Raw genomic sequence first — 13,102 nt, forward strand, 5'->3', positions numbered from 1 at the left:
AAGGAAATTAGTAATTTCATGGAAGGGTTAGCTTTGAAAAATAGGAAACAGCTTTCTTTTAAAAAAGTAAATAAAAATGAGAACATTTATATTTCCTCCCTTCCTCTGCCTCTTTTCTTCTCTTTCATTGAAAAGAAACTCATAAATAAAGGAACATCAATTTATGCATGCAATATTAAGCAAATAATATTTTATATTGATCATGTGCAAATATTTATGTCCCATTCTATATGTTGAATTTCATCTCCTTTATTTGGGGGTGGTTAACAAGCTATAACAGTGTTCCTCTAGAGTCATGATTGGTCACACTGAATTACTAAGAGTTCTTAGTTCTTTCAAACTTGACACAGTATTGTTGTTGTGTAAATTGTCCTGTTCATTTTCCCTCAATGCCATCTAGCAGTTCAGACAGATTTTTCCAAATTTCTCTGAAACCATCTTTTTAATAATTTTTAAAGGAAAAGTGAAATTCTGAATCAAATCAAGTCTAGATTTATTAAATAATATATGCTTGGTACTGTGTTAAGTGTTAGAAATGTCATGATACCCATTATATATCTATATTTATCTATCTCTCTCTATATATGTAAAACATTTTCCCATTCGACATAATTCTCTCCCCCCCAAAAAAAAGAGCAAAGAAAATATGTGTTTTTCTGCAGCCTTGAGACCACTGATTCTCTTATCTGTATATGGATGATATTTTATAACATAAGCCTTTTGGAGCTGTGGTATATCATTGTATTAATCAGAGCTAGTTAGTCTTCCACAGTCGATTATCTTCACAATATTACTCATGCTTTATATTAATTCCAGATTAGACTCACTTCACTATGTATCCATACATGAACATTTTTTTTCTAGGTTATTTTAAAACCATCACTTTTCTAATTCCTTATATCCAAATACTATCTCATCACACTAACATAACATAAATTTGTTTAGCCATTTCTTAATAGATAGGCATTGCCTGTTTCCAACTCTTAGTCACCCCAAAAAGAGCTGTTAATTTTTGTACATGTAGGTCCTTTTTTCTTATAAGTGTAAACCTAACAAAGGTATTACTGGATTTAAAGGGTATTATAATAACCTTTTGGGCATGATTCCAAATTGTTCTCCAGAGTGGTTGAACCAGTTTGTAACTCCACCAACAGTGCATTACGTACCTATTTCTTCTACCATTCATCATTTTACTTTTTTATTATCTCAGCCAAAGTGATGGGTTTAAGATAGTAACTTTGAAATTTTCAAATTTGCATTTCTCTAATTATTATTGCTTTGAGCATTTTTCATATGATTTTCATATGATTATGGGTAGCTTTGCTTCCTGAAAACTACCTGGTCATAAGGAAGCTTATAACCTAATAATGGAAGACTACATATGAAATAAATCTGAAAAGCACTGTTGGAAGAAGACTAAGTGGGAGGCAAAAATTCAGTAATTCTGGAGTGGCCCCAAGGTGTAAAACTTGCTGGTCTGAGCATTTTCTGCAAAATAGAAATTTTGAGAGGAATTGACTAATCAGAATAAGGTATTACAGAATGGAATCATCTTCCAAGGAGAGCAGGCTTTTGAGCTGGAATGATCTTCCAAGGAGAGATGTCTGCTGAGTCTTGAAAGGAAAAAAAGTCCAGAGAATCAAGAATGAATCCAAAAAAGAATGAAGGATTTAAACTGACTAATTTTAGTATTTATTCAGTATTTATTTAAACTACTTTAATACTTTAATTCCTATAATATATTTTTTCAATCATTTTACAACTTCTGTGCTCTCTTTTAGGCTCTATTTGTTTGCCATTGTAAAAAGAGCTGATAGAAATGTTTTGCTCCTGTGGAATTTTTATATTTCCCTTGTAATTTCCTTGGGGGTATGATCTAAAAGTGATATCTCTGCATCAAAGTGTATATGTAGATTAGTACCATTTTAGGCATAGTTCCAGTTTCTTTTGAGAATGCCTGTACCACTTACCATTTTTTCAGTATAGTATTCATATGGACATTTTCATGTAGCCCCTCCAAAATTTGTACTTTTGTTTTGGTCACCTTGACTAATCCAGTGATTATAATATGTATCTTCAGAGTTCCTTTAATTTGCAATTCTTTAATTGTTATTCATGAGAATTTTTTTTAAAAAATATAACTATAAGTAGCTTATAATTCTTCCTCTGAAATCTACTTGGTCATATCCTGTGACTATCTGTCAAATGGAGTAACTCTTATTCTTCTTAATTTAGGTGACTTTCTTAAATGTGTTGAATATAGATCCTTATCAGAAAAAAATGATGCAAACATTTTTTCCCTTGTTAAACCATTTAAGAAATGAAAGATTTTAGCTGGTTATAGATTAGGAGTATGTCTTTTGAGGCATGGGGGAATTATTTGCTCAGAAGCAGAAGGAGCTCAGAGAATAACTTAACCATTTTTTCCAAAGTATAACATGTGTAAAAGGGCAATTTTAGAGAGATCTGAATGTTGGATATATGATTTTTATTTAGTAGACTTTAGGCTATCATTGACTGATCTTGAGCAGGAGACTCTATTCATATTTTTACTTCAAAAAATGTATCTACCTTTTACTATTTTGGGGGAATATATAACATTTATATAAAGCACAAATATGTTTTTGCCTTAAGGAAAATTACTTATGATAGCTGTGTAAAGAATAAAAAAAAAAAAAGGCAAGTAACTACAAACAGTGACTAGTTAGTAATCTTTTATCCACATAATTGATGTCTGAATTTGACTGGAAGGAGCATGGAAAGAAGAGGCAAAATATAATTCCTTTGGAGATAATTCCATGATTATAAATCTGAATGTCAAGGAAGATGTAATTATTTTTCCAATTATTAAATGAGCATAGGGAAATTATTGGAGGAAAAAATCTTGACTCAGCTCAGGATTCGTTCTATCAGTAACCCCCTGAACATCTTGAGTCCAAATATCATCCAGGTACTTGGGAAATGTGGAGTATAAGAATATGAAATCTAATATAAAGACTTAGGAATCCTGCTTCATTGACCTTTGAAGCCATGAAAGTAGATTAAATAGGCAATGGTGGAAATGTAAATTTTGAAAACAAGAGGATTAAGGACCAGAACTGGTAATATCTAACACCTCATTGGGGCAGGAGGAGAAATAAAAACCAATTTAAAAGTCAGGAGAGCCAGGAAAAAAGTCATAAAATGTAAATAAAGGGAAAATATCTGGGAGGAGATGTTTGGGGATGGTTTTAAATGCTGCAGAAGGGTTAGAAAAGATGAAGTTTTAGAAAAGACAATTGAATTTAGCTTTAGATCATCAATTAATTTGGCAAGAACAGTTTCAGTTGTATGTTGATCATGAAAAATATTAGGAAGAGAGTGAGTGTGCCTAGTGAAGAAATAATGTAGAACATAGTGAATATTGAAAACTATTCCTTCTAGAAGTTTAGTAGTGAAGTAGAGGATAGAAGATGATATACTGAGAGTTAAGAAAAATGTGTGTGTGTGTGTGTGTGTGTGTGTGTGTGTATGAATGAAAGGGGAAACCTGAGCATGTTCACCAATAAAGAAGAGATTTAAGGTGATAGACAAGATTTTAGATGAATATAAACTGGTAGATTTTTTCCAATTTTGGTTTTGTAGTGAAGACGTAATGTCTGACATAGTAGAGGCTTATAAATATTTTGTTAGAGTGATTGATCTTGTCTCTCAGAAAAGTTACTAGAGATGTTTGGATTGGGTATCAAGACAACCTGGTAGAGATATGTTTTAAACTGGAAAAAAAGGAATTTGATAGTGCCTTGAGGGTGAAGAATAGATACCATAAGAATGAGGCAATGGATAGTAGATGGAGAAGGACCAGGGATAGAAGGAAATGTTAAACAAAAGAAAAGAGTTCAAGATTAAGGAATAAAAAGAAAAATGAAAGCCTATACTCTCACAAAACTTTTATTTTATTGGGAAAGTTTCCAGCATATAGTAGTCAAGGTAACTCAATGGAATTGACATGAAAATATGCCACTCTTATTGGATAAAAAGAGGTTTTCCTTTGGCTGTCAGTGATTTAGGAAGATAGATGAAAGAAGCAGGATGTTTGAAAGGAAATTTGGATATTCTAGTCATGAGGCAAGGAAGAGAAGGAAACTTACCGAATAAATCAAACCCAGCATTCTAATTAAAATATGTGTGTTGAAACTTCCATTAAATCAGTCCCTTAGGTGACATCCAGTGGTTTGATAGCAACTAGACAATTGCTAGGGTTACATTGAGCAAATGTTTATTTAGCATCTATTCTCATAAAAGCACTGAGGGAGATAGCTGTGTACATCTAGTATTTATACTAAGTTCTAGGCTTTTAAAGTCAAAATAGCTCCAGACTCCACAGTTGAGTCAAGAGAACAGGGAGGTAAAACTATTAAATTGAATCTTTTAGATCTTTAGGTAGATTGATTTACACAGGTGTTTGTAAAATCTTCTGCTAACACATTAAATAAATACCCGGAGCTGCTAACCACATTTGCCAGAAACTAATAAACATTATATTTTTCTAGGATGTGAACATGTATAGGGACTAGACTTATGAATTCACTTATAAAAAATTCCCTCTTTCCATGCAGGTTGGAACTTTACAATTACAATGTTAGATTTGCCTACAGTTGTGATAGGTTAAGTGACTTTCTTGGAATCTCATAGCCTGGATATGACCAGAGGCAGGACTTGAACCTAAGTTTTGTTGGCTCTAATATTCTGGCTGTTGTCACTACATCTTGACTGCTATCTCTTTTTGTCTCTGTCTCTGTCTCTGTTATTCTTTGTTTCTATCTCTATCAGTCTGTTTTTCTCTCTTCTGTTCATTTATAGTATTAAATCTTGCTTTCAACGGGCAAAAATATATTTTATTATAATTATTATTTTTACCTAAGGAGTCAAGACAAAATAGTACAGTGGAAGAAGATTCAGAAGGAGACAATGATTCTGAAGAATTTTATTATGGAGGACAGGTAAGCAATTCAGTCTTTCAAATCCGTAGCTAATTTTGGTATCTTGGATCATATTCTTGAGATTATAAATGGAAACATTATGTTGAAAAACATCATTATGTTAAAGTGTCTGGGGTCCATTTTTGGATTTGTTAGGAAAGCTGCATAACCCTTCTGCTTAAGGTTTATGATGCTTGTCCTATCTTTAAATGTTGCTGTATCAATTGAGCTAGGAGAATGAGAGAGCCAATTCAGATAAGTTCTTACTGTTCAATTTTCAATGTGAGCATTTATAACTTGGAAATTGGCAATCATGAGAATCAGGGATTGATTTTTATTTTGTTGATAGTGTAGACTTAAAGAAGCGATGGAGAAAATGTTAATAATGCAGATTAAATATAAAAGTGAGTCCTGCCATACATTTTTATCTTAGGAAGGGTAAACATTTACCCTTATACCCCTAAATAGTAGATATGAATTACTAATGCATTTATTAACATTTTCATTTAAAAAGGTATTGGTCTCTACACCTTTAAAATCTAGGAAAAATGATAGCTATATTAATATTTTGTCTTGAACTTCAATTATAGTCTCAAGATTCTCTTTAGATCTATGAAGAAACTCAATATATTAATCTGATTTTTGTTCTCAGTTTTTCTTTCATTAACTAATTGTGTTTTTCTTCAACTCAAGGCCTTGTTAGTTCATAATAGCCTTTAGGAATTGTCAGTGAATTTGATTACTTTCACAAATGTGAATTCCATCTCACCATTTCAGAGTCAATTCAGGCTCCCTTAACAATACACATAATGAAACTTATAATAAAGAGATAGAAATTGAATTTAGTAACAAATGATTATCCTTAGAAACGCAAATATAAGAAAACACTAATAATAGATTTGTGTATTATTTTCCTTTTTTGCACTTTGACTAAAGCCAAATAAATCTGGTTCTATAATGACATTATTAAATATCAATTTTATAGTATTCTTTGGTCAGTAAAAGTTAATAAAAGAAAAACATTAAAAAGGGATAATATTCTCACAGTTTCAGTCTTAGAAACTGAGAGTCTGGGATGGAGAAAATAAGATATCAAAGTGTAAAACTTTTTTTTTGATTTGTAACAATGCATCAACATAATTTGCTGATGTCGTCTTGCTAGAACTAAAGGCTGCTTTAGCCAGTAAGTCAGGCTAAAGTATTGGTGTATGACAACTCTAGTAGTTTTCCTTTTTGAAAGAAATTAAAAATTTTATAATGGTTACTTCTGTGTGTTATGTGTGTACATATATATGTGTGTATATATGTTTGCAGAGAGGAAATGAAAATGCCTTCCTTTTTATGTCGAGATTTGTGGAATTTTTCTGACATTTTGTTTTACTCTATATTTTATTTCCTCTTTGAATTCAACTTCTGGGATCAAAGTAATCTTATTTTTAATATTTTATAGAAAATAATGAATTCTTCTAGACCCTTTGTGTCTTTAAAAAATTCAAAGCAAATCTAATACTGAGTTATTTTCTTTCTACATAAAGCAAATGCAGAATATTGAAGTAGATCCATAGTATATTGGGTTGACAAGGTGATTTGTCTAGCAGACCATTTTTATTCATGATTATTTTGGTTTCTCCAACATCCAAATACCAAGTAATTTCTAAATCAGTCATTTTTACTAGGTGAACTATGATGGGGAACTTCACAAACACCCACAGCTGGAAGCTGATTTGACAGCAGTGAGAGAAATATATGGGCCTCATGCAGTTTCTCTCAGGTACATAATAATTTTATTGAATAAAATTGAAATTAATACCTGGCTGAACATGGAGATTTTCCTTGATGTTTTATATATGGAAATTTGCCTGGGGTGAACTTTTTCAGATGCTGTGTAATGAAACATTTCTCATTACTGTCTTCACAAATTCCTGAAGTTTGTGTTTTGTTTTGAGACTGTTCTTTGTGACAGGTTATCCATCATCACAGTGTTCAGGTGCTCATAATTTAGATTATTTCAATTGCTTACTGCAATTACTTATTTAGAAGCACTTACTTTGTGGGTCTTCACACCCAGGTTTGACAATAATAAATTATTGTAATTTACTTGGCAAATTGGACACATACTGTTATCATAAATTAACTCCTATCTTAGCTAAACTATAATAACATATAACAATCAACAGCATGTTTCAGTGGATAGATATGTGGTTTAGGTTGAAGTCAGAAAAAATAAGTATTGAGATCTTGCTTCTGACATGTGGTAGACATGTGGTCACATGTACTTAACTTCTGAGTGCCTTATCCAACTCTCCATGATTACAAGTGACCAGTTGACAATTTTCATGGAAGGAAGGTTCCACATGAGGATTTCCTATGCATATGCAATATAAGTCTGGACCAAAACAAAAATAGTTTAGATTCAAATTACTATAGTAAGGCTGAAATAATAATTGAGGGAACACATTTAAATAATATATTTTGAAAATACCATAATTTGCTCTATGAGTTATGAATAAATTTTGTTAACAAATATTGTTTTCCCCTTAATAAGAATGAAAGACTAAATCTTTATTCAAGTTTCTGTTTCTATTTGAGAAAATGCCCTGATCTACTCAGAGTACTGTAGTAAGGATAGGTTGCATTTTGATTAGATCAGTTACTAATCTCAGAATAACTGTGGGATTTCTGGAATAACGTGAACATTGACATGGATGGAAAAGAAAAATATTAAGTAATTAACATTGAGAAAGAACTCTTCCTTTATGTAAATTAATCTTCCCCAGAGACTCAGGTTTTGAAAATTATTCTAGTGAAAGAAAATGCAAATTAATTAAAACTACATATAACTTCCAGAGCTAGTCTAAGACTACGGTAACGTGAATGACTGTTCATGAAAACTTTCACCAGAAAAAAAAAACCCCAACAACAATTTAGTATAATTTCAAGAGCAATGGATTGGGGATCAGAAGATCTGGGGTCAAATCTCAGTTCTGCTATTGATTAACTTGATGACTTATGGAAATTAATGTAGCAACAAAATTCATCTGGAAGAACAAAAGGTTAATTGTATCAAGGGAATTAATGAAAAAAATTACAAATGATTTTGGCTTAGCAATATACCAAACCTAAAACTATATTATAAAGTTGCAGTAACCAAAGCATTTTTGATTACTAAGAAATAGAGTGGTAGATCAATGGAATAAATTAGATACATAGAACACAATCATCAAAGCCTATAATAATCTAGTATTTGATAAACCCCCAAACTCCAGCTTCTGAAATAAGAACTCACTATTTGATAAAAATTGCTGCAAAAATTGGACAATAACATATCAGAAACTTGGCAAAGACTTACATCTCACACCACATAACAAAATGGTATATGATTTGGGCATAAAGAATAATACCATAAAAAATTAGGAGAACAAGGGATAATTTACCTGTCAGATCTTTGGAGAATGGTGAAATTTATGACCAAAGATGAACTAGAGAACATTATGAAAGGCAAAATGGATAGCTTTAATTAATCAAATTAAAAAGGTTTTGCACAAACAGAACCAACAGAAACAAGATTAATAGGAAAGTACAAAGCTGGGGAAAAAATCTTTACAGGCAGTGTTTCTGAGGAAGGTCTCACTTCTTAAATTATATATAAAGAACTGTGTCAAATTTATAACCATACAAGTTATTCCCCAGTTGATAAATGGTCAAAGGATATGAACGGACAATTTTCAGATGTTGAAATTAAAGCTATGTATAGTCATATGAAAAAAATGCCATAAATCACTATTGATTAGAGAAATGCAAATTAAAACAACTAAGTACCATCTCACATCTCTCAGACTGGTTAAGATGACAGGAAGATGATAAATGTTGGAAGGGATGTGGGAAAACTGGAACACTGATACATTGTTGGTGGAGTTGTGAAATGATCCAACCATTCTGGAGAACAATCTGGAACTATGCCCCAAAGATTATCAAATTGTATATACCCTTTGACCCAACAGTGCTACTACTGGGTCTGTATCCCAAGGAAATCATAAAGGAAGGGAAAGGACCCACATATGCAAAAATGTTTGTGGCAGCTCTATTTGTGGTAGCAAAAAAGATGCTCACCAGTTGGGGAATGGCTGAATAAGCTGTGGTATATGAAGATAATGAAATATTATTTTTCTATAAAATTATTGAACTGATTATAGAAAGGCCTGGAAATATTTACATGAACTGATGCTGAGTGAAACAGGCAGAATCAGGAATACATTGTACACAATAACAGCAAGAATGTGTGATGATCAATAATGAAGTATCTGGTTCTTCTTAGTAGTTCAGTGATCGAAAGCAATCTTAATAGACTTTGGACAGAAAATGCCAATTGCATCTAGAAAAAGAACCATGGAGATAGAATGTAAATCAACACATGCTATGTTCATTTCTTTTTTCTGTTTTTTTTCTCTCATGATTTTTCCTTTTTGCTCTGATTTTTTTCTCCCAAAATCATTCATAAAGCAATATGTATTAAAAATAAATGATTTTTTAAAAAAGAAAATTAATGTCAAATCTGGCCTCAGACATTTAACACTTCCATTTAACACTTCCTACCTGTTTGACCCTGGGCAAGTCACTTAACCCCAATTGCCTCAGGAAAAAAAGAAGTAAATTAATGTAGCATGTTTAGCAAGGAACTTGTATTTGATAATCTACTATTGCTTCTACTCTAAAATGTTACGCTCCTGTAAATGAGGCTATTGCTTTTATTCTTGGGAAAAATTCCACCTCCACCCTGTGGTTCAATGAGAATTTAAAAAGTAGTCCACAAGAATTGATTAAGTACCTATATGACAGCTACTGTAATAGATGTAATAGATACAAAGACAAAAATGGAGAAGTCCCTATCTTAAGATGTTTACATTCTATTGGGGAATTCATCATGAAAACATTTAAGAAAAGATTGGCTAGATTAAATATGCAAAAATAATAAGATAATTTAGAATAAGGAATCCCAACATGGATGATTAGTAAAAGTCTTCTCTAGGAGATTAGGGCTGGAAACCTGAGGAAACTATTCTAAGAGGTAAAGATGTAGAAGGAAAAGATTTAAGTCACAAGAAAGTAGGTAGAAACACAACGATAGGAGACAGAGTATCATGCAAGAGAAATGCAAGCAGACAAATGTAGAAAGGATGTCTGAAACTAAATTGTTAGTCACTAAAAATGCCAAAGAAAGGAGGTTATTTTAAAAGGTAATAAATCAGATTTGGTATTGTATGATGATTTTTTCAACTGGTGGAGGATAGATTAGAGAAAGGAGAGATATTTTTTTAAATAATAATTTTTTATTTATCCAAATACATGCAAAGATATCAACATTCACTTTCACAACACCTCATGTTCGAATTTTTTTCTCCCTCCATTTCTCCTCCTCTCTTCCCTAGATAGTAAACAATCTGCTATAGATTAAACATGTGCAGTTTTTCTAAATATAGTTCCATATTTGTCATGCTGGGCAAGAAAAATCAGATTAAAGGGAGGAAAAACCATGAGAAAGAAGAAAAGAAACAAACCAAGAAAGTAAACACCACCATCCTCCCAAAAGTGAAAATACATGTCTCCATAGTTCATGTGAGAGATTTGAAATAGGAAAATCCACTAAGGGGCAGAAGAGTGGTGAAAAGCACTTGAGCTAGCAAGTCACTTGAGTTGACTTGAAGTGGATTTGAATTCGTATCTTTTTGTGGCTAGTTCTAGACTTAACCTTTGGCTGTCTCAGTTTGTCATCTGTTTAATGGAAATAATATTAATATCTTCCTGCCAGGATTATTGTGCAGATCAAATGAGATAATAAGCACTTTGTAAAACTTAAAAGTACTAAAAAAATACTAGTTATTAATTTATGGAATTTTATGTCTGTCTATATATCAGGGACAAATACATTGAAGAGTAGACAGACATAGAGAAAAAGGTGGGTGTAGACAATGTATGAAGCTATAAATCAAATAAAGGAAGATTGAACAAACATACCATACAGTTTGGTTTGTTCTATACAAGAAATTTATTTTTTAAAAAGATGATAAAGGTAGCTGATGAATAGCTTAGAGGGGAGGGCAAAGATTGGTGACAGAGTATGAAATTATAAGCAAAATAAATCTTGAAGTCAGAAAGCAAAGTATAAATGATTAAAAAAAGAAAATCCTGTGATTCAGTCTGAAGTATATAGAATAAGAGAAGACTGAAAGTGGAGCAGAAACAGATTTCTTCTGTTAAAGCTCAATAGTTTTCATCATACTTCCTTCACTTTATGAAGTAGGGAATGGTTGAGCAGTGAGAGGAAAAAAGTATAGAAAGATAAAATGAAAGGAAATACAAAATGAATTATAATCATAAAGGTAAATGGGGACAAAACCTACTCATAAACAGAATAGGAGTGTAGATTGGGCTAGAAAGTAGATCAACAATATGTTGTTTACAGAAAACACATTTGAAACATCAATATTCATGTACTTTAAGGAGCTAGAACAAAACAACATATTATACTTTAAAAAACTCAAAAAGAACAGGAAAGCAATTCTTATTTCAGGAAAGGTAAAAAGCAGATAGAATTAATAGATGAACAAGGAAACTACATTATGTTTAAAGATATAATTGAATCAGTATCAACACTTAATATATACACACTGAGCTGCACTTTACTAAAGGAAAAATGTAGCTGAATTACAGGGAAAAATCTACAGTAAAACTATAATAATAGGGAACTTTGTTATCCCTTCTTTAAGACCTAGATAAATCTAATAGATAAATAAAATGAAGTTAAGGATCTGAATGAGACTTTAAGAAAAGTTAGAGATGATAAAACTAGTGATTACTAAATGAGAAAAGAAAATAGTTGTTAATTTTTTTTCAATCTCCTTACAACTTTAAAATTTGAGATATTACAAAATTTAGATTTTGATTAGCAAGAATTTCAACCATATATTTTGTTCACCAAAAAGATTTTTGAAGAAGAGGTTAAAGATGATTCTAGTTTATGTTATATTTGTGTTTCTTCCCAACTATAAATCATCTGATACTTCCCATTTAAAATTCCATAATTCCATCCCATAATTCTCTTCCATTTGTCATAGTGCCAAGAAGAAATGTATCTGAATCTGAGCATTCATGAGTCGAGAAAGGAGAAATCTATGAACTGTGTGCACTAAAGAAATAATTGTCTCCAGAAAAAGTCTTTTATTACATATTGGAATAATTTATTATATTGGAAATATTATATATATTATTATAATATTGGAAATCCCTGTAGCATTCTCTTGAATGTAAGACCAGGCCCCTGAACTCACTGCTTGTCTTTGAAACCAGTCCTATTCTTTTTTCATTCATTCTTTTCAGGAGTAGGTAAGGGCTATTGAGGTAGGACCAAGGATTGAAGTGGCATTCACTCCCACAGTGATGGCTCTCCTTTAGTTGCATTCCTGTTCTACTACTGTTAACAGTAGTACCTGGATGCTAAACAATATTTCTTATTTGCTGATGGATTTATCAGCATGTGGAGTTTCTTTTCTAGTATTGCTTAGGGGAAAAATCAATTTTATTTGAAGTTCAGGTCTGCATTCTCTCCTTTCCACATTAAGAAAGCAAGAAAAACAAAAGTCTTTACCAAGATACATAGTCAAGCAAAACAAATTACCACATTTTCTTAACTCATTTAAAAAAAGCCAACACTTAGAATTTTTTCATTATTTAGAAGAATTTATAGCATCTTTAGATACAATTTCTAAAAATTGTGCTGTCTGCCAAGATTTCTTTCTGCCTGACAAATTTTCATAATCCTTGAATCTGCCCTGAAAATTTCTCACAGACTAGGCACCAAAATGCATATTTAGCACGCACCCAGAGACTGCTGAGCTTGAACTGTCAGAGAACATTGAGTTCTTCCTGATTGTCTACACATTTCTGACCTGTTGATGTGGAAGTAACTTCATAATGAGAATAGTTTGTCATCTGATATCCTTGTTTGTTGCATGCTTTATCTTCTGGAAAATGTGGGAGGAAAGCATAATCTAAGGATTAGAGAATTTAAAAAAAAAAAAAAAAAAAAAAACAATCCCCAAATCCTACAGCCTGGAATATTTAATCCTTAAATGACAGAGAAAATT

At 31.8% G+C, this 13,102-nt stretch overlaps 1 protein-coding gene across 2 annotated transcripts in view; it reads left to right on the top strand.

Annotated features, from left to right (window-relative positions):
- PARP8 (poly(ADP-ribose) polymerase family member 8) overlaps positions 1–13,102 on the top strand; it is a 221,345-nt gene that overhangs the window by 136,173 nt on the left and 72,070 nt on the right. For both annotated transcript variants that reach the window (XM_031964876.1, XM_031964883.1), the window contains 2 exons: positions 4,905–4,982; positions 6,638–6,732. In XM_031964876.1, the coding sequence (XP_031820736.1) occupies positions 4,905–4,982; positions 6,638–6,732 (173 nt within the window). The remainder of the gene's footprint in view (positions 1–4,904; positions 4,983–6,637; positions 6,733–13,102) is intronic.

The sequence above is a fragment of the Sarcophilus harrisii genome, chromosome 1 (assembly GCF_902635505.1).
Source record: "Sarcophilus harrisii chromosome 1, mSarHar1.11, whole genome shotgun sequence".
Classification (NCBI taxonomy): Eukaryota; Metazoa; Chordata; class Mammalia; order Dasyuromorphia; family Dasyuridae; genus Sarcophilus; species Sarcophilus harrisii.